This window comes from Chrysemys picta, chromosome 1 (assembly GCF_011386835.1).
Source record: "Chrysemys picta bellii isolate R12L10 chromosome 1, ASM1138683v2, whole genome shotgun sequence".
Classification (NCBI taxonomy): Eukaryota; Metazoa; Chordata; order Testudines; family Emydidae; genus Chrysemys; species Chrysemys picta.
Genome location: NC_088791.1, coordinates 147,579,535 through 147,606,626, shown reverse-complemented (window position 1 = coordinate 147,606,626; position 27,092 = coordinate 147,579,535). Strand labels below are relative to the sequence as shown.

General features: G+C 43.5%; 1 protein-coding gene across 7 annotated transcripts in view; it reads right to left on the bottom strand.

Annotated features, from left to right (window-relative positions):
- The window catches only part of USF3 (upstream transcription factor family member 3), a 69,943-nt gene that overhangs the window by 17,376 nt on the left and 25,475 nt on the right, over positions 1 to 27,092 (bottom strand). For 4 of the 7 annotated variants that reach the window (XM_005292720.4, XM_065586527.1, XM_042852229.2 and 1 more), the window contains 3 exons: positions 22,904 to 23,024; positions 20,092 to 20,156; positions 11,905 to 11,933 (listed from right to left, as the gene is read on the bottom strand). In XM_005292720.4, the coding sequence (XP_005292777.2) occupies positions 11,905 to 11,933; positions 20,092 to 20,138 (76 nt within the window). In that variant the 5' untranslated portion in view covers positions 20,139 to 20,156; positions 22,904 to 23,024. Of the gene's footprint in view, positions 1 to 8,609; positions 8,705 to 11,904; positions 11,934 to 20,091; positions 20,157 to 22,903; positions 23,025 to 27,092 lie in introns of all 7 variants that reach the window. The other 3 variants (XM_065586561.1, XM_065586554.1, XM_065586544.1) reach the window with 2 other exon arrangements.

Here is a 27,092-nt window from a genome sequence, read left to right as displayed (position 1 = left end):
AACAACACTTCATATTTTTATAATGCTTTTCAGCTGAGGGTTTCAAAGGTTGAGTAAGCATCTCGAAGTTGGGTAGTAATCATTATTTCCATTTCACAGATGGGCAAATTAATTGGCACAAAGACACACAAAGAGCTAGTTGCAGAGTGGGGAATGAAACCCTGGTCTCCCACTCCAGTTCTCAGCCCCCAAGCAAGAAATAGCTCTGATTTTAGCTATGGGTGGCAGTGAAGGACTCATCAAGAAAATATTTTATGAAAATGTTTCCACTTTATGACTCTTTTAGGAGAAGAGAAGAAAAGCCTGAATTAGTTTTAGTCCTCTTGTGACATGGTTAGTCTCCATGCAACACCTTAATCATGACAACTGTGGTTAAGAATTCCCTAAGTGCAGCTATGCAAACTCACAAAGCTTTTGAGCTTGATCTTTTCGAAGCTTGTTAGCCTCTCCCCCCTCCCAAATGCAATCAGATGCCTTCAAATGTTGTTCATCCACATGGTAGCATGGTTGAGCAGCTGCTTTTGCGGCTGATTCCTGAGATGTTTTGGTCTGTTACTCAGATCAAAGTTGACAATTGGCATACAGCTTTTTTCCAAAGAGAATGAGCAAGTTGCTGACATGACACGTTCCACAGATCTTTCAACTGGCAAATCACCAACCAGAATCCACTCACATTACCCAAGTGGCAGGCCAGCATGCCTCCATCATGGCAGGAATCAACATCTGCTTACATTTCTTGTAACAGGCCACCTTACAGTGGAGGTGGGGGAGAAGAATAGGAACATGCATGTAGGCAGGTTTAGCTACAGATATGCATATTTACTACAAGTGGAACAATATATTAGTTCTACCACATCCATTCAAGATGAGTGAATTCACGATTTTTAAAAAATTGCATTTATAGTTTCAGCAGATCAGTAACTACTGACACAAGCCCATATAGAATTTTTACAATTTGTATTACAGTAGTGGCTAAAGGTCTCCAGTCTGGGGCCCAATTATGCTAAAAAAAATCCTGTACTAACAGATTTAGTTAGAGGCAGCCCCTGCCCTGAACAGCTTACAATCTAAACAGAGCAGACAAAGGGTGGGAGAAAAAGTATTATAATTCTTATTTTACAGATGGGGAACTGAGGCACAGGGAGTCATAGGCACTAGTTCAGCAAGGTACTTAAGCATGCGCCTAACCTTAAACACGTGAGTATTTCCATAAGGTACCTTCCTTGCTGAACTGGGACCTAAGTGACTTGCCCAAGGTCACACTGCATCACATGTCCTGATACCTTGCTGAGTCACGGAGGTAAGCAATCCCCATTGTGTAGAGCTTGAGCAACTGTCTCTTATTGAATTGTAAATCTCTTGTTTACAATTCCCCTGCTGGTCAATGGCTAGTGGTGGTCGCTTAACACCTGTCTGGGTGTGGGCCACCTCCCTTGTTGCCACTGGAGAGCTAGTTGTGGGTGTCTCCTAGACTCACAACATATTTCAATAATAACCATATTGCAAAATCTCATAACTCCATATACAGTGATAATGCATATAATTCAACAGGGTAGTAATGTTCAACAAATCATGATTTTTCAAATGATACCTCACTAGGCATACTTTGTACAAAACATATCATAATCATATCACAGAGGTAAATATGGGGGTTCCACGGTGGTATTTTAAGGTACAGAGTGTCAGTTATCTGTAACAATTTCACAACTACAAAGAGCAAAGTCTATAAATGAATTAAAGGTTCATTAAATTACAGTACCAATGGGCTTGATAACTCATCTTCAATATCAAGCTCACAGTATCCTTAGTAGTCAACTGCCTAGCTAGAATAGCCTTAGCTTCATTAAAACCTTAGAACAGAAAGTTCTCTGGAAGCAGGGGTTGCATCTCTTTCTCTGTCTGTACAACACCTAGCACAAGAGGGCCCTACTTTTGACCAGAGCTTTTGGGTGCCACTATGATATAAATACCAAATTAACAATAAAAATAACAGATAAAGATAATAAAAACTGTTAAGACAAAGTTTAGATGGAAATAAAACAGGTTTAAACCTAAAGACATACTTGGCTCTTAAAAGCAATAACTTCTTTCTCCAAGCAAGTGTGCTTTTTGATACATCTCAAAATTCATTTTGAAAAAAATATTAGCTCCCCCCCACCTGGCATATTAACCTTTCTCAATAAACAGATGATAGTAAAGATCACTGTAAGTGTCAAAGATTTTGCTGAAAGAATTGCAAGATAGTCCCTATTTGGGATACAGGACAGCTTGATATTTTAAGTAGAAGATTAACTTCATTAACATATTTTTGGACATAAAATTACTTAGGTCCTTCCACTCCAAGTCTTCAGGGATATCCAGAACATGCATAGTGCAGATATTGGTAAACATTTTCTAGGATTGAAAGGTTTCAGAGTAGCAGCCGTATTAGTCTGTATCCGCAAAAAGAAGAACAGGAGTATTTGTGGCACCTTAGAGACTAACAAATTTATTAGAGCATAAGCTTTCGTGGACTACAGCCCACTTCTTCGGATGCATATAGAATGGAACATATATTGAGGAGAGATATATATACACACATACAGAGAGCATAAACAGGTGGGAGTTGTCTTACCAACTCTGAGAGGCCAATTAATTAAGAGAAAAAAAAAAAAAAAACTTTTGACCCTCCTGTTTATGCTCTCTGTATGTGTGTATATATATATCTCCTCAATATATGTTCCATTCTATATGCATCCGAAGAAGTGGGCTGTAGTCCACGAAAGCTTATGCTCTAATAAATTTGTTAGTCTCTAAGGTGCCACAAGTACTCCTGTTCTTCTTGAAATCAATGGGAATTAGGCACCTAGGCATTTCTGAAAATACCAGTAGGAACCAATGTGAATCTTTAGGCATCCAAATACCTTTCACATCTGGCCCAAGTGGTCTGATTCATCCCAGACTTAGCGCTTGTCTACACTACAAAATTAAGTCGACTTTATCTAATTCGACCTTGAGCCCCTGAATTAATGAAGTTGATTGTGCATGGCCACACCATGCTCATTGTCTCGATAGAGTGCGTCCTCACTAGCAGCACCTGCTTCGATGCACAAAGCAGTGCATCATGGGTAGCTATCCCAAAATGCAACTTGCCGCAGGGTGTTTTGGGAAGTTTGTGCAATGCCCCATGAGACCAAAACATTGTCACAGGGGAGAATGGAAACATTGCATCAACATCCCATGATGCACTGTGCTCCCTCCCACACATCAATAGCAAACAACCCAGTGGTTTTCGCGACTTAAAACTGCTGTGAGTACGCCATAACCCCAGCAGCATGGAGCCGTCTCAGCTGTGCACTCTTGCTGTGAGCATCTCAAACACCTCATGCCTTCTCCTGCAGTATTTCCAGAGCCAAAGTAGGGTCCGCCGTGTGGAACATAGCAATGTCCTGCAAGCAGCCCTGCTGCAAGCCACCGAAAAAAACAATCCACCGTTACTGATGGCAGTCACTGAGCAGCTGCACTCTGTTGAGCACCGTTTCTGGTCCTGTGAAACAAGCACTGACAGGTGGGACCGCATTGTTTTGCGGGTATGGGATGACGAGCAGTGGCTGCAGAACTTTCGAATGCGGAAGGCCACCTTCCAGGAACTTTGTGCAGAGCTTTCCCTTGCCCTGCAGTTCAGCAACATAAAAATGAGAGCTGCTCTGACAATGGAGAAGCGAGTGGCGATCGCTATTTGGACGCTTGCAACGACAGACAGTTGCCGATCAGTGGGGAATCAATTTGGAGTAGATAAATCAACCATGGGAGCTGCTGTGCTCCAAGTGTGCAGAGCCATTAATCGATTTCTGCTATGAAGGGTACTAAGTCTGGGAAATGTGCACGACATAGTGGATGGTTTTTCCATGATGGGGTTCCCTAATTGCAGTGGGGCGATAGATGGCATGCATATCCCCATCATGGCACCAGACCACCTTGCCAAAGAATACATAAACCGAAAGGGATACTTTTCAATGGTGTTGCAAGCGCTGGTGGATCAAAGGGAGCATTTCACCGACATCAACGTAGGATGGTTGGGAAAGGTTCATGACGTATGCATCTTTAGGAACTCGGGTCTGTTCAAAAAGCTGCAATCCGGGACTTCCTTTCCAGACCACAAAATTAACACTGACAACGTTGAGATGCCTATAGTTATCCTGGGGGACCCAGTCTACCCCTTGCTCCCATGGCTCATAAAGCCATGCACCAGCTGTCTGGATAGCAGTAAGGAATGGTTCAACTATAGGCTCAGCAAGTGCAGAATGGTGGTTGAATGTGCCTTTGATTGCTTGAAAGGGAGCTGGAGAAGTCTACTAACAAGGTTGGGCCTTAGTGAGGAGAACATCCCCATGGTTATAGCTGCCTGCTGTGTGCTCCATAATATCTGTGCAAAAAGGGGAAAAATTTTCCGCAGCAGTGGGCAGTTGAGACAGATCGCATGGCAGCCATTTTTGAGCAGCCAGACACCAGGGCAATGAGAAGAGCATAGCAAGGGGTATTGCATATCCGCGAGACTTTGAAAAGCTGTTTCAATAATGACTCACAGTAATGTGAGCTGCTTGTCTGCATTGTGCTTCCCAAAACCTTCACCTGGCTTGTATCACTATCCCTGTAAAGCCAACCCCCCTGCTTCTAATCATTAAAGAACTTTGATTCCTCGAATCCATTTACTTTATTTAACAAACATAAGTAAAGAGGGAGAGCAGAAAGAAAAGGTAACCTTGGGGAAAAGGGGTTGTAAAGTTGGAATAGGAGAAACATTTTCAGCTATGTAACATTACACCGCATTACAGACCATCAAAGGTCTGTGAATGGGCACCTTCTGTTCCTTGTGCCCTCCCCCACCAAGTTAAGTAAAAGGGATGATGGACTTTTCGCCCTGCCTCATGGAATGCTTGGGGGAGGGTGATTCTGTGCCAGGCGATGCTGGCTGGCTGTCCACCAGGGTCTGCAGAGGGACTCTACCCTCCAACTTCTGTTCCTGCATTTCAACCAGACACCTCAATATGTCTGCTTGGTCTCTCATAATCCAAAGCATCTCATCCAGCTGTCAGTCAGGGGAAAAAAATAAAGGAGCCATTGTACAAGAATAAAATGTTTCCACAGCAAGGCCAGTTTCATAAATAAAATCTTTATTACACTAGGTGCAAGCCATAACATAATCAGAATCCATAACCGTTCACTGTGCTGTTTTGCTGCTCCAGCCATGGTGAGTAGCCCCCCACCCCCGGGATCTCTCATGTGCGGCCCCAGTCACCTATTAGCCACTTTAAACTACTTGCTGACCCATGCCAAGCACAGTAAGGGCACATTAGTGGCCGCGTGGTTTGGCGATCTGGAATGTGGGGGGTGGGGTGAATCTGCATGCCCTTTTTTCCCCATACAAGAGCACTTTTAATGAGAACTTCCCCCGTTTCCTCTAGGCGACCCTATGTGATATCAGTCTCCTGAGGGTAATAGAGGCGGAAAGGAAGGAGATGCTGCAAGCGTCTGGGAAGAGACCCAGTCCTTATGCTGCTTTGCTGTGTACCGCAATGATGCCAGCAGAATTAATTCAGGAGTTGCATGGGAAAGTGTCCTACCATGGTGGAAGAAATAAGACTGCCCTGCCCAGAAACCTTCTGCAAAGGATTGAAGAGTACCTCCATGAAAGTTTCCTAGAGATATCCATGGAGGATTCCTGGGCTATCCCAGTCCACATCAACAGTCTTTTCCAGGGGCCACTCTCTGCGTAGCTGGAGTGGCCTCTTGTAAGCAGAGAACCACAGCACCTCGTTTTTTCTTCACAGTAAACATGCAAGACCACCGAATGTGTGTGCCCGCTAAAGTTTAACTGGACTTTCATTTTACATGTATACTCACCAGAGGTGCCTTCCCTGGCATCACGGTCGGCCACCGTGCTGTCCTGAGACCCACAGGGCTCCAGGGTTAAAAATATTTCCTGGCTCTCAGGGAGAATGGATCCACCACTCGCCTGCCTCCCATTATCCTCCTCCTCTTCCTCCTCCACCATATAATCCTCCTTGTTGTTCCTAGACTCTCACACCTGTGAGGTGTCCACATTGCTGTGGGGGTACTTGTAGGGTTACCCCCAAGAATTGCATGCAGCTCGTTGTAGAACCGGCATGTGTGGGGTTCAGCACCAGAGTGACTGTTCACCGCCCTTGTTTTCTGGTATGCCTGGCAAAGTTCTTTTATTTTCACACGGCACTGCTGTGTCCCCCTCGTGTAGCCCTTCTCCCCCATTCACGAGTGATCTTTGCATAGATGTCAGTGTTTCTTCTGCTGGATCTGAGCTCTGCCTGCACAGACTCTTCTCCCCACACAGGGATGAGATCCACCACCTCCTGTGCAGACCAGGCTGGAGCGCATTTGCTCAAGCTGGCACGCTCCCAATGCTGATCAAACAGGAAATGGGAATTCAAAAGTTCCCAGGGCTTTAGCAGGGGAGGGGCTGTTTCCTGTATACCTGGCTGCAGTGCAGCAGAGTTGAGAATGATGTCCAGAGCGGTCACAGATGAGCATTGTGGGACACCACCTGGAGGGCAATTAAATCGAAGTACACAACACTGCGTCTGCACTACCTCACAGTCGGCTCATGAAAATTGAACTAAGTGCTATGCCTCTCACAGAGGTGGATTACAGAAGTCAACATCAGAGGTGACTGAGGTCGATGTAAAGGACCCGGTAGTGTAGACACATACATTAACAGGTCGACTTAAGGCGGCTTCCTTCGACCTAACTCTGTAGTGTAGACCAGGCCTCACACACTGTGCAGTCACATTAATATCTGTGCCAGGTGAGGGCAAAGTGGATTTGCTCAGGTGCAGGGTAGTAAGAATTCACGCCCCATGACTGGAAAACTTCAGCCCAATAGGTGAAAGTTTTGAAAAAATAAGAGCAACTGAAATCAGGGCCATAGAATGGCAACACTTTGACAATCTTAAGTATATATTTCACTAATTATAATACTAGATTGCAGAAAGTTTATTTGTTAACACTTGGCTAATCTTCTAGCATTCTACATCTTAATAATACTCTGAATTACTATAGCACCTTTCATCTCAGGAGCTGAAGGCTCCCTGCAAACATTAAATTTCACCACTTTTCTGTAATATGGAGAAACCAAGGCACAGACGTGCAGAGACTTCCCCGTAGCCACCATAGTAGGACAGTGCCAGAGCTGGGAATAGAAACCAAGACCCCTAATTCCTGCAATCCTGCTCTAAGCACTGAACAACTTTCTTAAGGTTTAGGAATGCCACTAGTTACCACTATTCCAGGGAGGCATAGATTCTGACTGCTTGGAGGCATAACTGGATCAGAACTCTTGGGATAAACTAGTTCAAGCATAGAATCATAGAAGGGACTGCAACGGTCATCTAGTCTAACCCCCTACCAAGACAGATGGCTATCCAACCTCCTTTTGAAAACTTCCAGTGAAGGAGCTTCCACAACTCCCTAGGTAGCCTGTTCCTAATTGTAAGAACTGTAGGACAATGGAAATTTTTCCTGAGATTTAATCTAAATCTGTTTTGCTGTAGTTTGAACCCATTGCCTCCTGTCCTGCCCTTTGTGGCAAGAGAGAAAAACTTTATCTTTTTTATGAAAGTCTTTCAAGTATTTGAAGACCACAATCATGTCCCCCTCTTAATCTCCTCTTTTCCAAACTAAACAGATCCAGTTCCTTCAGCCTTTTCTCATATGGCTTGTGTTCCATCCCTTTGATCATCTTTGTTGCTGGCCAGTTTCTCTACATCCTTTCTATACATTGTTGACCAAAATTGGACACAGTACTCCAGCTGAGGCCTAACCAGTGCTGAGTAGAGTGATCACTTCCCATGACTTACATGACATGCCTGTTAATGCAACCTAAAATTGCATTTGCTTTTTTTGCAACAGTATCACATTGGGGGGAGGAATAGCTCAGTGGTTTGAGCATTAGTCTGCTAAATGCAGGGTTGTGAGTTCAATCCTTGAGGGGGGCCACTTAGGGATCTGGGGCAAAATCAGTACTTGGTCCTCCTAGTAGAGGCAGGGGCTGGACTTGATAACTTCTCAGGGTCCCGTCCAGCTCTATGAGATAGGTATATCTCCGTATATTATTACTGCTGACTCATGTTGAGGTTGTGATCCACCACAACTCCCAGATCCTTCTTAGCAGTGCTGATGCAAAGCCAGTTATCTCCCATTCTATATTTGTGCATTTGTTTTTTCTTCCCTAAGTGTAACACCTTACTTACATTTGTCTTTGTTGAATTCCATTTTGTTTTCAATAGTCCAGTTCTCCAATTTATCAAGATCCATTGGAATTGTAGCTCTATCCTCCAAAAAGTGTTGGCAAACCCTCTACCCCACAGCTTTGTGTCATGTGCAAATTTGATCAATATGCTCTCTATTCCTACACCCAGATCATCAATAAAGATGTTAAACAGCACTGGACCCAGAACAGTTCCTTGTGGAATCCCACTTGAGACCTCCTTCCAATCGGACATCATTCCATTAATAATTATTTTGTTTGTGGTTGTTTAACCAATTTTGTATCCACTTAATGACAGTTCCACTAAGCCCACATTTCTCCAACTTACCTATCAGAATGTCATGTGAGACTGTGTCAAAAGCCTTGCTGAAGTCCAGGTATATTATGTCCACCACATTCCCCCTATCCACCAAACCAGTTACTCTGTCAAAGAAGGAAATCAAGCTGGTTTGGCATGATTTGTTCTTAGGGTACGTCTATACCCAGCCGCTAGTTCGGCGGCTGGCAATCGAACTTCTGGGTTCGACTTATCGCGTCTTGTCTGGACGCGATAAGTCGAACCCGGAAGTGCTCGCCGTCGACTGCGGTACTCCAGCTCGGCGAGAGGAGTACCGCGGAGTCGACGGGGGAGCCTGCCTGCTGCGTGTGGACCGAGGTAAGTTCGAACTAAGGTACTTCGAACTTCAGCTACCTTAGTTCGATTTGGGGGTTTAGTGTAGACTAAGCCTTAGTAAATCCATGCTGGCTGCTAGTGATCACCCCTTTGTCCTCCAGGTATTCACAAATTGAATGTTTTATACATTGCTCTAGTAGCTTCCTAGGTATCGAAGTCAAGCTGACTGGTCTATAGTTCCCCAGCTCCTCGTTTCCGCCCCTATTAAGGATGGGCATTATGTTAGCCCTTCTCCAGTCTTTTGGGACCTCTCCTGTCATCCATCAGTTTACAAATATTATTGCCAGTGGCTGTGAAATCTCTTCAACTAATTCCTTCAGTACCCTGAGGTGTATAGCATCCGGCACTACTGATGTGAATTCATTCAAATTGGTCAGAAGACCTCTGACGTCTTCTTTAATTATCCCCATCTGCATCCCTTCCCCTTTATAATCTATGGTAACTTCCCTAGGCATCCAACCACATTATTTTTTGTGAGAAGACTAAAGCAAAATAGGCATTGAGCAGCTCTGCTTTCCTATCATCTTCTGTTACCAGCTCATGTTCTCAATTGAGTAGCAGACCCACACCATCCTTGACCTTTCTTTTTTGTCTGACATATTTGAAGAACCTCTTCTTGTTAAATCTTTCCTGATTTTATCCCTACATGCTTGTGCTATTCCCATGTATATTTCCTTGGTGACATACCCCTCTTTCCATTTTCTGTATAGAATCATAGGACTGGAAGGGACCTCGAGAGGTCTTCTAGTCCAGTCCTCAGCATTCAAGGCAGGACTAAATATTATCTAGACAATTCCTGACAGATGTTTGTATAATCTACTCTTAAAAATCTCCAATGACAGAGTTTCACAACCTCCCTAGGCAATTTATTCCAGTGCTTAACTACCCTGACAGTTAGAAAGTTTTTCCTAATGTCCACCCTAAACTGCCCTGGCTGCAATTTAAGCCCATTGCTTCTTGTTCTATCTTCAGAGGTTAAAGAGAACAATTTTTCTCCCTCCTCCTTGTAACAATCTTTTATGTATTTGAAAACTGTTATCATGTCTCCCCGCCAGTTCTCTTCTCCAGACTTAAAAAAAAAAAACAATTTTTTCCATCTTCCCTTAGAGGTCATGTTTCCTCGGTCTTTAATCATTTTTGTTGCTCTTTACTGGACTTTCTCCAATTTGTCCACATCTTTCCTGAAATGTGGGGCCCCAAACTAGACAGAATACTCTAGCTGAGGCCTAATCAGTGCAGAGTAGAGCAGAAGAATTATTTCTTGTGTCTTGCTTACCAATACTCCTACTAATACATCCCAGAATGACGTTTGCTTTTTTTGCAACAGTGTTACACTGTTGACTCACATTTAGCTTGTGATCCACTATGAGCCCCAGATCCCTTTCTGCAGTACTCATTCCTAGGTAGTCATTTCCCATTTTTTATGTGTGCAACTGATTGGTCTTTCCTAACTGGAGTACTCTGCATTTGTTCTTATTGAATTTCATCCTATTTACTTGAGGCCATTTCTCCAGTTTGCCCAGATCATTTTGAATTTTAATCCTATCCTCCAAAGCAGTTGCATCCCGTCCTAGCTTGGTATCGTCCGCAAACTTGACAAGTGTACTCTCTCTGCCATTACCTAAATCACTGATGAAGATATTGAACAGAACCGGACCCAGAACTGATCCCTGAGGGACCCCTCAATATGCCCTTCGATCTTGACTGTGATCCACTGATAACTACTCTCTGGGAATGGTTTTCCAACCAGTTATGCCCCTACCTTATAGTAACTCCATCTAGGTTGTTAAACTAGGCAAATACGAGAGGGTCATGCAAGACAGTATCAAAAGCTTTACTAAGGTCAAGATTTACCACATCTACCACTTCTCCCCATCCACAAGGCTTGTTACCCCATCAAAGAATGCTATTATATTAGTTTGACATGATTTATTGCTGACAAATCCATGCTGACTGTTACTCATCACCTTATTATCTTCAATGTATGTATCTGTTTGGTTTTTAGAGAGCTAAAAAGCTCCTTGTACAGCAGCCACATTGGCCTCCTGTGGTGGTTCTTATCTTTCCTCGGCATTGGAATAGCTTGTTGTTGAGTCTTCAGTACTGTATTACATCTTTTAGGAACTTTTAGCTCTCTTTGACTCCTTTATTCCTAATTGGTCTTTCCATGGGACCATGCCTACTATTTCTCTGAGTTGGTTGGAATCCGCGTTTCTGAAGGTAACCTGCCGCTCCCTGTCCTACAGCTGTGAGTTCCCAAACGCTGCTTAAGCCGGGAACCAACAGAGAGGAAAGGGCATGTGTTAGGAGAGGGGGGAAATCTCCACAAAGCACAGATTGGTTCTATGGAGGATTTCGGGGCTGGTGGTGTTCAACGGAATGCAATGGAAGTTTATGCTGCGGCTTAATCCCATCTCAAAATATTTAACCCAAGGTCTCTAAAAGTTAAAATGCATTCTATGTGTTAGATGCCTTCCCCTGGTTTCCATATACTTTATATGTTTATTCCCAAAAATATACTCACACAAAACCAATATCTGCTTTTGCTTATATCTTCCTTGTAGCTGAATAGAAATTGTTGATTCACTGAGGTTATTAGCAATGAAGTGAAAAGCCAAGGTGTCCATAGAGGTATTTGGGAGGAAAAGGGACATGAGTGAAGGGTCATATTCAGAGGGCCTCTCCTGTTTATACAAGATATTATTTCTATTATTCTATAGATTTTCCATCATCTAGGCAAACTAAAGGATGGTTACGGCTGTCCATGAAGCAGCCCTGCTTCAGGTGTTCCATGTGAGGCTCTGGAGTCTTTTCATGTAATACACTCCAATAAATGGATCTTTCCCCATTCCAAATGCACCAGTCCTTGTATGCTTTTAAGCGGATTGGAGTAAGGAACTCAAAGAGCTGTGCGGCTCAACTCTGAACAGTAAAACACTGTAGTTCCTACCTGCATTGTGTGTCTCCCGGTTTTTCTTTCTGTAATACAAGAGAGCAAAAGAAATTATGTGAAATAAAAGGGAAAACCTCCACATGAACAATTATTTCTTTTATGTTTTAAGGCAATTTCATTGTTATGGTTAAAAAATACATTTAATACAAAATTCTCCTTTCTTGGCAAGAAAGAATATAGGGAAGAGAAATAAACACACTAAAGTAGTTCTTGGTATAGGAATACATTATATTAATGATTTCTGAGAAAAGATCATGAATGTTCAGACTAAATGGATTATAGTGCAATACTACACGTGCGTTCTGTGTGTATTTGATACAATGTATACATGTATAGGGATGGTTTCTTCCTGTGTGTTTGTACAGCACCTATCACAATGGGCCTCCGATGCTCACTGGAGTCTTTGGGCACTATCATGATACAAATAAATAGAAACTAAACAGATTTCTGACCAATGGGAAAGCTCATCTCATGAAAAAGCTGCACTAAACAGAGCACACTTAATTTTTTGTACTTACAGCCATGCTACAGACACAAGTATTTTACTGTTCCCAGAGCTTAATGGAAAAGGCGGAAAAGGAACAAGTTACTTACTTTACAGTAAGTGCGGTCCTTTACAATGTTTGTCCACATGGTTCCCACTCTAGGTGCACATGTGCCCTATGTGCACGAGACTGGATTCTTTTGGCCAGCAATGTCTGTAGGGGCCATACCTGAACACTGCATGTCCTCTTGCCCCCTACCCAAGCGCATAAATAGCAGAGTGGGCCCAGCCACCATTCAGTTCCTTCACCAAGATTAAAGGACTCCACATTAACAGGAAAGGAGGTTCATGGAATCAGCATGCCTGAGCACTTGCTGTGTGCAGCTTGGAGGTAGTAGATGCTTCTTTTTGATGTAGAGTTTCAGAATCAGACACGCCCTTCACTGATTGCTCCAATAAAAATAATAATCTCGGACTTTTTAAGGGTGTTTTAAAAAAGGCCTGCATGTTGAAACTGGTCTGGAAAGGCAAATAAAATATTTAATATTCCCATCATTTAAGGGAATAGCTGCCTCATAAGCAAGACAGGAAAAAATACAGAAAAATTAACATTGAACTAATACTAAAGGTAACAAAGAGCTATGGGGTAGCAGTTGGACACTGTGGAGGTCCTGTCTCGCTGTCATAGGTAGTAAGAAGGAACTAAGTTGCAGTTGAGACTCACTCTGCTCCCTATGCGCTCAATTAGAGGCATGAGGCCATGCAGGGCGCATGCACTGTCCCAGACACTTGCCGGCCAAAAGATTCCAATCTTGCATACACAGGTGCATGTGCGTCTTGAGTGAGAGCCTTATGGACAAATACTTGAAGAAGCACAGCTGCTTGTGAGACGAGGGGGGAAGAAATGCAATGGATCTTAACACTCACTTTTATTCAGCAGCAGGCTGTGGCCTAGCTTAAAGCAGGCCAAGGCTTCAATTCAGGAAAGCACTTAAGCATGTGTTTAAACACCCTTCCTGAATAAGGACTCCTTCCTGAATCAAAGACCTAACACACGGAAAACTTGTCCCATATCCTTTGCCACCAAATAAATACGTTTTCTGTTGGGAGAGTGAAAATGAATGCTTAATTGCAGATCTTACTCAAATCTCATTGTTGCGATGATCCCATCAGCTAATCCAGTGCCTTCTCCTGGTCCCACTGAAATCAACAGGAGGACAACACAAGACCTGATCCTCGAGGGTGCTGTCTTTCAGGTGACACACAAAACTGATGACCTGGTGAAATTCCATCTTGGGGAATTACATTCTCAGGCCTGCCAAATGTTGTATCTTACGTGACACTCACACATTTAGCAGATCGGTCATGTCTTCTCCCACAGCTGATAAAATGCTATGCACTTGAGAAACTCACACACCCTTTCCCAGCCCCCCTCCCAAAACCTGGTAGCCTACGGAATGTGCACTTAATCTTTCCCCCTCAAGTCCTCTGCACTACTCTTTTCTTGATCACTGGGGACACCACCACCATCCTGCTTGTCACGGACTCCCATAATCTGGGTGTCATCTTCAACTTGGAACTCTCTCTAGGTCCTTACATCCAGGCTATGTCTAAGGGTACGTCTATACTTACTTCCTGGTTCGGATGTAAGAGATCCATCTTCTGGGATCGATTTATTGCATCTTGTCTAGACGTGATAAATCGATCCCGGAAGTGCTTGCTGTCGACGCCGGTACTCCAGCTCAGCGAGAGGAGTACGCGGCATCGACGGGGGAGCCTGTCTGCCGCGTCTGGACCCGCGGTAAGTTCGGACTAAGGTACTTCGAATTCAGCTACGTTATTAACGTAGCTGAATTTGCGTACCTTAGTCCGAAGTGGGGGGTTAGTGTGGACCAGGCCTAAGTCTTGCAGATTCTTTCTGCATAACATCTCTATCCATCCACATAGCTAAAACTTCCATCTAGGCTCTCATCTCAGTTACTGCAATATTCTTCTCTGACTTTGACAAATGCAAGCTTGACCTGCTCATGTCCATTAGAATGCTGCTGCAAAGACACGTTTCCTAACCCATCTCTTTGACCATGTCACCCCTCTCTTTGCATCTCTCTTCTCTATTGTGTCAAACATAAGGTACTTGTCTTCACTTTCAAGCCTCTTCTCGACCTATCGCCACCCCACCTATCATCTCTCATTCAAATATCAAAAGGACGATGCCTGTCTCCACTGCCCGCTTGTTAAACAAGTACTTTCCTGCTTTCTCCCATGCTGTCCCCCAGACTTGGAGGAGCTCCCTGAAACATCTGCAAAACTAAGTCATTATTCTCCTTAAAACATTCCTTTGCCATGATGCCTACAAAAAACTTGACAACAATTAGGCTGCTGGTACACTGTCTCATTGTTTCCTTGTACTCCCCCAATCAGACTGCCTGCAGCCATCTGTTCTTTCTTGTATTATACTTAGATTGTAAGCTCATTGGGGCAGAAACTGTCTTGTTTTCTGTGTTTGTACAGTGCTTAGCACAATGGGGTCATGGTATGTGTCTGGGGCTCCTAGGTGCTACAATAATATAAGTAAATAATAATAATGAAACACTAGGAAACCACAATCTCTAGTCCCACCTTTCTCCAGTGGCTGCTCTTAATATTTCTATGCATTTCAAAACCTAAATTATGAACCACAAGGCGAAGCAATTGTCATTCACCCATTTCATGGATAAGATAGCAGAGAGGTTGTACATGGTAATTTCAGCCACAGCAGGGAATGAACCCAGGCAATTAATATGTTGGGCCTGAATCTGATTTGTTTTGCCACAATGCCTTTTAGAATGACTGTGCCAAATTATGTGCTTCAATATGCTGCCTCTACCACATCCTGACCACATTCTGCTTCCAAGAGCCAGGAACAGAATGCATGAATACCCAGCATTGTAGCACTGTCTCAAGTGGAAGAGGCTTGTGTTGTGGATCTGAGGGTCCTGGGTTCAAAGCCTTCTCTTAGGGAAAAAATAGTGTATAGTTATATGATTAAAGACTGTGGGTAACATTTTCAAAAGCATCCACATGACTTAAGTGCCCTAAATACTATTGACTTTTAATGGTCTTAAGCACATTTGAAAATTTTATCTTGTATTCCAAAGCATCATAATTGAAGTGATACAGCTAACCTGAATTCTGGAATTTCCTAGCTTTTCTATGCTGACTTTGCAACCTTAATTTTACCTTCTACAATAATTTCTTTTAAATGTGTTTTTTTTATATGTATGTATGTATGTATGTATGTATACACACACACACCTCTCAAGCTAGTGTGAGGAATTTAGAATAATCATAATTGTTGAAATGATATTAGAGGTGAATGTGGATAATGCATTAATAGTTATTTTATTACTGTATTATTATTTGTATTTTTGTTAATGGCAGCTGTCCCTTCAAGAACAAAATAGTGCAGTCATACAGTGTGTTTGATGTAGACAAAGTAGTATGTGGGAGATTTTGCCTGTGACCCCAGAGAGTGGGAGATCGTGCATGTGCAAGCTCCAAAGAAATCAGAATTTGATTTAATAAATTTTTCTCTCCAAAAAATAAGCCTCATTCTTGAAGGTTAGCACTTACTGGGGGACTGGATACCTCAGTGTATTGCTAAGGAACTACAGAGCCTTTCAACAGTTTGAAACCAGCCTAGCTTAGCAGTAATTAAAAGTTGTTTCCATCTAATAGATATTTAGTGGCCCCCTATGTGAGTCTGATGGGTCTTAATTCCACATCAAAACCCACCATCACATATTGCACTAATTGGCAGACCTAGACTAGAAACCAAGAATTGTATGGACCACAGAGTCTGAATTACCCCTATTATCTCTAGAGGAAGCTACCGCTAGACCAGGATTGGGGTATACTTAGCAGGGTAGTATATGTGAGAAAGAGAAGGTCACTCACCCTGTGCAGAAACTGAGGTTCTTTGAACTGTGTCCCCTGATGGCTGCTCCACTGTAGGTGCAGCAGTGCCCCCTATGCCTGGGATCGGAGATCTTTGGTAGCAGTGCCCATTGGACCACATATGCGCTTCTGCCCATCTCGCACTGCGAACGGGATCAACATATAGTGCTGTGCAGTCCAACCGCTCTCAGCTCCTTCTTGACTGCAGAGCTTATCTTTCAGCTCCAAAGCAGAGGAGAGGAGGGCGGGTAGTGGAGCACCCTTAGGGACACACATCTCAAAGAACATCAATTACTGCACTGGGTGAGTAACCCTCTCTTTTTCTTCTGATGTCCCTATGGGTGCTCCACTATAGACGACTGTAAAGCAGTGCCCCTAGTTGGAAGGCTTGGGCTTCGGAGAGGCATTTAGTGCAGATGACAGGACAACATGTCCTAGCAGGGCAGCTGATGCTGAGTAGTAATTGCGCAGTGACGGCTAAAAGTGTCTGTGGAGGCCCAGGTGGCCGCTTTGCAAATGTCAATAATTGGGATATTGTTGAGAAAGGCAATCGAGTTGGAGAGAGAGTGGGTAGAATGTGCTCAAGTTCCAGAAGGAGACTATTGATTGTGCAGTTGGTTGAAAAGGTGTATACATTGGGAGATCTGCTTGGAAAGGCATTGTTTGGATATGGCCTTTCTATCTTTCGACCACTGACAGGAATAAGTGTGGCTATTGTGTGAAAGATTTAGTTCTATCCAAGGTGTGTAACGTCGCCTCCTGTTGGCTGCTATGTGATTTGGGAAAACGCAGGGAAGGTGGATAGGTTGATTTAAATGGAAGGAGGTTGGTACCTTGGTAAGAATTTTGGATATAGACGTAAGATGACCTAGTCTTTATGAAAAGCTGTGTATTGGGTGTATGTCATGAGAGTGCCAATTTCTCCTACCTGTCGAGCCGATCTGATGGTGATGAGAAATGCTGTTTTCATGGATAGATGAATATAAGAGCATGCTGCCATGGGCTTGAACAGTGGTCTGGTGAGACAGCGCTAGATGAGGCCAGGGTCCCAAACCGGGGTGGGATCTCGTATGCGAGGGTAAAGGTTTTGTAGACCTTTCAATAACCTCTTCATGAGGGGGTGGGCGAAGACAGAGTGGCTGTCTATATTGGGATGGAATGTTGTGATGGAGGCTATGTGAACACGAATGGAACTTGTGGATAACCTTGATTTTTTAAGATCCAAAATATAGTCCAGAACGAGTAAAAGAATATTCATCGCCATGACGTGATTGGTGGTGCACCAGGATCAGAACCTTGTCCATTTTTGGAGGTAAGTGCGTCGAGTTGTGTCATGTGTGCTATTCAAGTGGACCTCTTTTACTGCCTCTGAACAGGTCACCTCTGAATCCTGAAACCATGGAGGACTCCTGCCTTCAGATATAGGGGATGTGGGTTGGGATGGAGGATTTGACCGCATCCTGTGAGAGGAGGCACAGAGCTGGTCACAGAGTAATCAGAGGACATACCTCCTTCGCATGATGGTGAGTATACCAAATTGGACATAGCCATGTTAGAGCTATAAGAATGACTTGGGCTCGATCCCCCTGTATCTTCTGAAGCACTCTGAACAAGAGAGGAATTGTTGGGATGGCGTAGAGTAGTGGGGCATCCCACGTAATGAGGAACGCATCTCACAGGCACCTGAGGGCATAGGCCTGCTCTTGAGCAGAATTGAGGGCATCTGACATTCTCCTGTATGGCAAAGAGATCTATGGTTGGGAATCCCCAGCAGCTGAATATGTGGTGTAGGGTTTTTGTATCTAGCTCCCACTTGTCATCTTGGGAGAATCTCCTCTTCAATGAGTCTGCCAAGGTGTTCTGGTGTCCAGGGAAGTATGCAGCTGAAATGCTGATGTTGTGTTGGATACATCATTTCCATAATTTCAGGGCTTCCGAACATAGGGAGTTGGACCTTGCTCGGCCTTGTCTGATGATGTAGAACACGCAGGCGATATTGTCCGTCATATCTCATATAGTGCGATGTCTGATCAGTGGTAGAAAATGCCAGCAGGCATTGTGGACTGCCCATTGCTCTAGAAGATTGATGTGTAGGATGATTCCACTAGGGACCACCTGCCCTGCACTATATGGGTGAGAAGGTGTGCTCCCCAACCGATTAGGGAGGCGTCAGTTGTTACTATCAGGGATGGTGCTGGTTGAAGGAAAGGAACCCTGACACAGATGTTTTTGGGTTGTGTCCACCAGAGTAGTGAGCCATTGACCTTGATATGCATGGATAGGAATTTGTGAAAACTGTGCCTGTGAGGTACATAGACAATGCGTAGTCACGCCTGGAGACAGCACAGATGCATCCTGGCATGCTTTACCACAAATGTGGCTGCTACCATGTGGCCGCTAACATGTGGCCGAGCAGCTGAAGACACGACCTGGCAGAGATCTGGGGACAGGTTCTCATAGTGGACACAAGGTCGACTACTCTTGAAAATCTGTTAGCTCAGAGGAAGGCTTTGGCCAGTATCACATCCAAGCGTGCCCCAATAAACTCCAAGTGTTGTACAGGTGACAGCATCAATTTTTGTATGTTTATATGAAGGCAGAGATTTGAGAGAAGGTTCATTGTCTGCTCTACGGCATGAACTAAGTCAGGTTTGGAGGAAGCCTTGAGGAGACAGTCATCTAAGTATGGGAATATGACAATGCCTTGTTTGTGTAGGTAGGCTGCCACTTCTGCAAGGACTTTGAAGACGACTCAGGGGGCTGTAAAAAGTCCAAAGTGAAGTACCTTGTACTAGTCATGATTGGTCCCCATGATGAATCTGAGGAACCATCTGGTGATGTGAAAATATGTATCTTGGAGGTGGAGAACCAGTCTCCCTGTTCCAGTGCTGGGATAATGATGGATAGCGTAATCATCTTGAAGCGTTGCAGTTTGACGAATTTATTGAGATTTCATAGGTCTAGGATTGGTCTCCGCCTGCTGGATTTCTTTTGGATCAGAAAATAATGGGAATAAAAACCCTTCCCTCTGTGTTGGGATGGGACGGATTCTATGGCTCCCATTTGCAGGTGGTTTATTTCTTCTCATGGAAGATGTTCATGAGAAGGTCCCAGAAGAGTGACGGAGAAGGGTGTGGGCAGGTGAACTAGATAGGAATGGGATGCAGTATTCTTTGTTGATGATTTCCAGGACCCACTTGTCCAAAGGGAAAGAGCTTCCCGGTAGGGAAGGGCAGGCAGTGGGAAAGACGTATTCTAAGTTAAATACTAATAGGGAGGGAAGAACAAGGGATATTTTTTTTTTTAAGGGGGAAGACGACAATTAAAGGAAACTACTAATTACTAAGCTAAACAGGTAAGGGTACTATCTAAAGACTCAGAGGATAGAAAGGCTCTGCTCCAAATTCTATCCCAGACCAAAGGCGGTTGAGAAAGAACTGAGAGTGGTTGGACCACACAGAGCTATATATAGATCCCGCTCACGACGCAAGACGGGGAGGAGCACATGTGCAGTCCAACGGACAATGCTACCAAAGATCTCCAATCCCAGGTGCAGAGGGTGCTGCTGCACCTACAGTGGAGTAGCCATAGGGACATCACTCAAAGAAGATTTTGCCTGTCTGCTGCCCTGTAGATAATCAGAGGACTTCACTTAGGTTGCTAAGGTATGTTTTCCTTGGACAGATGGCCTAGCAGTACAGCAGAGGCTCTACAGAGTTTTCAGCTGGCCAACACGTTCCAGTCAATTGGCCACAGATACTTACCGGTGCTGTTTCTTCATAGGAGTCTCATTCTCTGTCATCTCTGGCATGGTTTCAGAGAGAAGGGCCTGAAGAGGAATGGGCAAAAGAATTAGCAAATACAGACATCCCCAGAACTCTATTAGCACAAGAATGTGTCAGCTCAATCTTTAAGGTTTCAACTATAAGTGCAAGATCTATTTGAATGAGCCAAGAAGTCCAGCACCTTGATTTAGCACATCTTTAGTCAAGAGCACATCAAAAGAGTAAGTGTGGTCCCTGTAGTGCACTGTTGCTATATGCATTGAACAAATTTCCATTCCCTGAGGAGTGTGGCTTTAAAAAAGCATTCCCATCTGTTCAGAGAAGCAACTAGGAAAATTACACCAGTTGGTTGCTGGGGGCGAGGGTGTGTGTGTGTGTGTTTTGAATTCTTCATGAGATACTCACAGAAGAGATGATGAAACTGGACAGTCTTTCATTCTAATATGTGTACAGTTCCCAGTTTGAATAAAGCGAATAATAATTGCTGAGCAAAGTAACAAACTAGATTGAAAATATTTAATTAAATAAGAAGTATATCAGTGGCAACGTGGTTTTTCTTGTCAGCTCTTGTTTTTGTACAGATGATATATAAAAACACTTTATCGCTGTTTCTTGGTTTAGTCTACTAACTAAGTATCAGACTCCTTTTGGGCATTACTGTGGCAAATATACAGAGCTGAGCCCTGGTATAATTAGACAAAAACAAACAAACAAACAAACCCTATATCAGTATACAGTTAAGGTTGCTACAAATAGTATACCATGTTCTCAAAAACATCAAAGTCAGTAAAAACAAAGTTAAAATATGACTACATTTCCCAATGAACAACATGACTTTACAAATAACCTTTCCAAAGATTGACTACAAGCTGTGCAGTTTGTACTAAGACCATTAAATATGTTAAGACGACATGATAGTATGGTTACGTGAATTTGAAGATGAAGTTATACCAACATGGCTATTTTATTTATATACATTATGTACCATCTTTAAAATCTTTCCTCTCCATAATGGCGCGCGTGCGTGTGTGTGTGTGTGTGCGCGCCAGCCATTATGGAGAGGAAAGATTTTAGAGATGGTACATAATGTGGAATGTGCTATAGATGACAGCAGGAAGATTATTTCTTACAGAATTTTTTGTAACATTCTTTATTCTAAAAGAATATGTTTTATGTATGTTTCTGTGTTTGTATGCAGGGATGTTTCCACTGACCTGTAAATGAAGTGGAGATGTCAAAATGTATTCAAAACTACATTATTAATCAATTAATGTTGACATTAATTAAAATAATTCTTAGCTATCAGTTAGTTTCCAGTACCTAGTCTCTATTTACATTCAATTCTAAAAAAAACAGGATAGGGGATTTCCCCAGGCCTCTGTTCACCCATTTTAAACCCTACCCAAGAGTCTTTGTTGCAATTATATTCTCTCTGAAAAAAACAAAAAGAACTCCCTTTCAGGCTCATCAACATTGCCTTTTAGGGATTTTCTATGCACAAACTGGAACCAATATAACCATTTGTAGTTAAGTCAATTTTTTACTGACTTAAATCAAAATTTGGGACTCAATCTGAAATAAGAGAGAGTGTCTACATGCAGACTTGCACCGAAATAACCAAAAGGTGTGACTTACAACCAGTTTAGTTATTTTGATTACAGGTTCTGCAAAAACAAGCCCTTAGTTAGCTTGAAGGATCAATATGAAGAAATGTAATACAAACATGCCAACATGCAGGAAAACAGCACTCTGCTCCATACAGTGAGAGAGTTGTGTGGTGAGCATTTGCGGATTCAACAGCAGTAAATCTTCTTTGTCCCCTTCAAAAGAATCAACACAAACCCAACTGTCTACTCTCAGAATCACAGCTGCAGAATCAGTCAGTTTCATGATCTCAATAGGACTTTTCAAAATTCCTTGACCATGAAAAAAATTACTGTGCAAGGAATCTGGGTGACCTGGGTGTTAAAAACAACCAAATACAATAATGGGCCAGACCGTGTTTCCCCTTGATATATACTATTGAAGGTGGGCTCAACCATCTTCACAGCATTGTTCCCCCTGAACCAGATGAAGTACAGACCCCTGAACTCTCTACACAGTTCAGGAGTCTGCACTTGGGGAAGGGCAGAGTCTCGGCAGGAGGAGTGAATAGGCTGTAATGTGCAAACACATTTAAATTAATTTCAACAATTTTAAAGTTAAGACACTCTTCTGAAGTTTCTGTGTCTCAATGAACACTTGGTTAGAGCATGGAAACCCATAAAACGAAACAAACTAGATGATAAAGTGAAACACCAAACAGGTATGCACTGACCAAGTAGAGGGACATGCAAAAAAGTCAACTGAAAAAATACTGACAAGTCAACTACATTTATTTAATTAATTTCAATTAAAATAAGAAAAACAAAATCTTTTAACTGTATCTTTTTCTCTTGTCATTTTCTTGGTAGGTGAAAATCCTTTACCTGCTGCACGATGGCCCCAAATGAGCAAAATACTTAAGCAGATGAACAGTCCCTCTGCTTCAGAATTTGGCACATGCTTAAATACCTTGCTGACCTCTATCCCTATATTTGGTTACTTTACACCCTTTTGTTGGGCTTCATCCCCCTTTTTATATTAGTCAAAAAATTGGCCTCTAAAGGAGAAAGGAGTATGCTACAAAAGGGTATTTGAGATGGATTTAGAAAGCAATGTGTGAAGCCCAGTACACGGTATCTCCTATTATCAACTGGGTATGGTATCCAGTAGATCTTTGGGTTGTGCTAACATCCTTTCACCCACCAACCTGTAGCTGGAATTCTTCACATGAATTCTCAGACTCCTCCCAGCTTCACCTCACATCAGTTTCTGATCCAGACACATCAGGTTCCACTGGAAGACTTCTTATGCTTAACTTTTTTTTGTTACTATATAGGAGAAAAAAAAAGTTATATTAAATTTGGACACCAGGCAAGGTTTTAAGTTTCTGTAACTTGATACTGATGTTACAAGTAAGAAGACTGCATAGTCTAAAAGTCAACCATCTAAAGAGTGACAAAGTTTAAAACTGTATACATGAGAAAATTGGGGAAGGCATACAGAGGTACTGTAAAAAAAAAAAAAAAAAATCTGAAGTGGTTTTTTTTTTTACCCACAAAGGCTTATGCCCAAATAAATCTGTTAGTCTTTAAGGTGCCACCGGACTCCTCGTTGTTTTTGTGGATACAGACTAACACGGCTACCGCTCTGATACAGAGGCACTGTATTTACTGCACACAGAAATGAAGTTCGGACTCTAAGCCTCTTATGTCCTAAATAGTTGATTGAACAAGAGACCTATGCTTATCAAGACAAGCAAGAAAAATATATTCTAGCTCTGAAAGTTGTACATCTCTAACATCCTTTCCCTGAGCATGAGATGGATACAGGGAATACCACCATCCTCTGGAGGAAAAAACAAAAACAAAACTGAGATCACGTCTAGTTGGATCCAATTAGATCCACTTCTGCAAAATTCCATATACCTTCAACTCCTCAGTCAGACTTGATGGTGCTCAGAGCTTCATAAAGTTGCGCCCTTAATCACCTCTAAATCAAGTTTCCAGTGTCATCATATCCCAATTGGTATTATACATTACCCAACTCCAGCCCATCCAAAATACAGACATCAAATGACTTTCCTATCCCAAATATCTGAGCATGTCGCATCCTCTTTGAATACCTCCTCTGGCTTCCTCTTCTCCATTCATTGTATGATTTCTTGTTGTCATCAAGATTCTTCTTGAGAACATTCTGCCCATAATTTGAGAATTCTTTTAAAATTTTTAAAAATTTTAAAATTCTTCCACAGAAGCTGAAAAGTGTTTTATTTATATAAACACCTGTGGCTGGCCCACGTGAGATGACTCTGGCTTGTGGGGCTTGGACTGCAGGGCTACAAAATTGCAGTGTAGACAATTGGGCTCAGGCTGAAGCCAAGGCTCGGCTCCAAGACCCTACCTTTCACAGGATCCTATAGCCTAGGCTCCAGCCCAAGCCTGAACGTCTACGCAGCAATTTTATAGCCCTGCAGTCCAAGCCCTGTGAGCCCAAGTCAGCTGCAGAATTATATTGCAGTGTAGACATATATTAGGGTAAGAGTTTGGAAGTCTGAGGACATTTCCCTAATGTTAATGTTTTTTCTGAGGCCTGGTCTACACTACAAACTTAGGTCGGCATAAGCTGCGTTAACTTGATCTAATAATGTATATGTCTAGACAACAGAGAGTCCCTTCTGCAGACCTAAGTGGCTGTAAAGTTGCCTTCTGTACTCCACCTCCATGACAGGCATAGCATTTGATTCGACATCCACAGGTCGACATGAGGATAGTGTAACCACTGCGTTGTGCAATTCGAATGAATTGGTCTCCAGGAGGTATCTCACAGTGCTCCACTGTGACTGCTCTGGAGAGCACTTTCAACTCCACTGCACGTTAGCGAGGTACACAGGAAGCGAACAGTCATTCTGGTGCTGCCCCACAGACACGCCACTTATGAGGAGCTGCATGCAATTCTTGGCGGCGATGCCACCACTACCCCCAAAATGCTCTGTGGATACTTCCCAGGAGCCCTGGGTGTCCTCAAACAAGGAGGAGGAGGAGAAGGAGAAGAATGTGAGGCAGGCAAGGAGAGGATCCATTCTCCCCAAGAGCTAAGAACTGTTTTAACCCTTGAGCCCATCCCTTCACAGGACCAGTTGGCGGCAGAGCATGATGCAGGGGAAGGCACTTCTGGCGAGTACACATTTTCAATCAAACTGTAGGGGTTACATGCTATTATTTTCTATGTTTAAACTGAACAAAAAAGTAGGTGTCATGGGTATCAGTGGCCACTCCAGCTACGCAGAGGGTGCTCTCCGAAAAAACACTGTTTACGTGCATGGGGATGGCCTGGGAATCCTCCATGGAGATCTCTAGGAAGCTTTCATGGAGGTACTCTGCAATCCTTTGCAGAAGGTTTCTGGGAAGGGCTGCCTTATTTCGTCCACCATGGTAGGACACTCTCCCGTGCCACTCCAGTATTAACTCTGCTGGCATCACTGCAGCACACAGCATTGCAGCTTAAGGACCAGGTCTGTACATGCTTGAGCATCTGCTCCCCTGGTGCCTCTGTTACCCTCAGGACAGTGATATCGCATAGGATCGCCTACTGAAAATGGGGGAAGTTTTGAATGCTAGCCCTTAAACCGCAAACAATTCAACAAGTAATCCGCCCCGTTTGGTGAAATCCGGGTCACACAACCACACTTTCCCAAACATGCCGTGGTTGTAGTCAGAAGAGATCACTGTGTATTGCAAGCAGCATTGGGGGACGACGACAAAAAAAAAAAGGAGGTGGGGGTGGCGGCTTCCTGTTTGTCTCCCTCCCCCCAAACCCAGTGCTGTTTTTGTAAAATACAAACTATTTGGGGGGCTTTAGACTGGTGCCTGTCCTCAAGGACTATCCACGTTGCTAGGGGAAAGGGGGCTTTTCTCAACTTCCAACTTGTGATCCCAAGGATGTCTTCACAAAAACAGCAGCACAAGACCTCTTGCCCATGCCTCATGGCCTTACTCACCATGGCTGGAGCAGCAAACCGACTCTTGCAACAGCAGTTGTGATTACGTTGTGGCTTGCAGTCAAGTGAATTGAGGGGTGGTGTTTTTTTTAATAAAAAGAATTAACCTTGCCAGAAACATTGTCAATGCTACTCTTGTGCTTTGTATTTCTTGCAGCTGAAACCTTGTCCATCGGCACATCCTCCAGACCGGGACAGAGACTTTCCCAGATTAGAAGGCAGAAAAAGGAGACTCAGGAGGACATGTTCAATGAGTTAATGCACGCCTCCAAGAGTGACAAGACAGAGCTCAGAGCATGGATGATGACACTGTCTGAGAACATGGACACAACACCAGGGGAGGGTACAAGGACCAGAAGGTGCCCATTCCCACACCTTTGATTGTTATTGCAGTCCATCTGTAAGCAAGTTTTCCTTGTTTCTCCCCCCACAGTTTTATCAGCCCTTTTGCTCCAGGTTATCTTACTTTTCTTTGCTGTCTCTGTGTGTTGGTGTGCATAATAAAACTTCACGGATTGAGGAGAAATGGCTCTTTATTCATTCAACACACAGTGATTAGTGGGGGTGGAGTTTACAGGGAAGAAAATGCACTGGAGGGGACAGTTTGGTAAGGTACAACACCAATAAGTCTCACGTTACTCTGGCTCATTGCTGAAACTTGTTTTCAAAGCCTCACAGAGATGCAGAGCCCCCCCCCAAGATGTGTTCTTCTTATTGCCCTGGAGTCTGGCTGCTCAAAATTGGCTGCCAGATGATCTGCCTCAAACCCCCCCCCCCCCCCCGCCCGCCCCACAAACTTTTCTCCCTCTGTTTCTCAGATATTATGGAGCACACAGCAGGCAGCAATAACAATGGGGTATTGCTTTCATTGACGTCTAACCTAGTAAGCAAACAACGCCAGTGACCTTTTAAACATCCAAAGGCACATTCCACCACCATTCTGCACTTGCTCAGCCTATGGTTGAACCGGTCCTTACTGCTGTCCAGGCTGCCTGTGTATGGCTTCATGAGCCATGGGAGCAAGGGATAGGCTAGGTCTCCGAGGATCACGATTGGCATTTCAACATCACCACTGGTTATTTTGCAGTCTGGAAAGAGAGTCCCTGTTTGCATCTTTCCTATAGATGCGTACGTCATACACTTTTCCCAACCATCTCACATTGATGTAGGTGAAACGGTGCTGGTGATCCACCAGAGCTTGCAACATGTAGTAGGTTCGCGATGGGGCTCTACCCTCCGGGACGCCACACCGACTCACTACAGCACAGACAGTCAAAGCTCAGGCCCCTTTACGCAGGGGCTGAGCGACCCACAGTTCAGGGAGCTCAGGCCCTCGGGCAGGGCTGAGCAAACACTCAGCTAGCTCAGGCCCTTTGGTGCAGGGGCTGAGCAACAATAC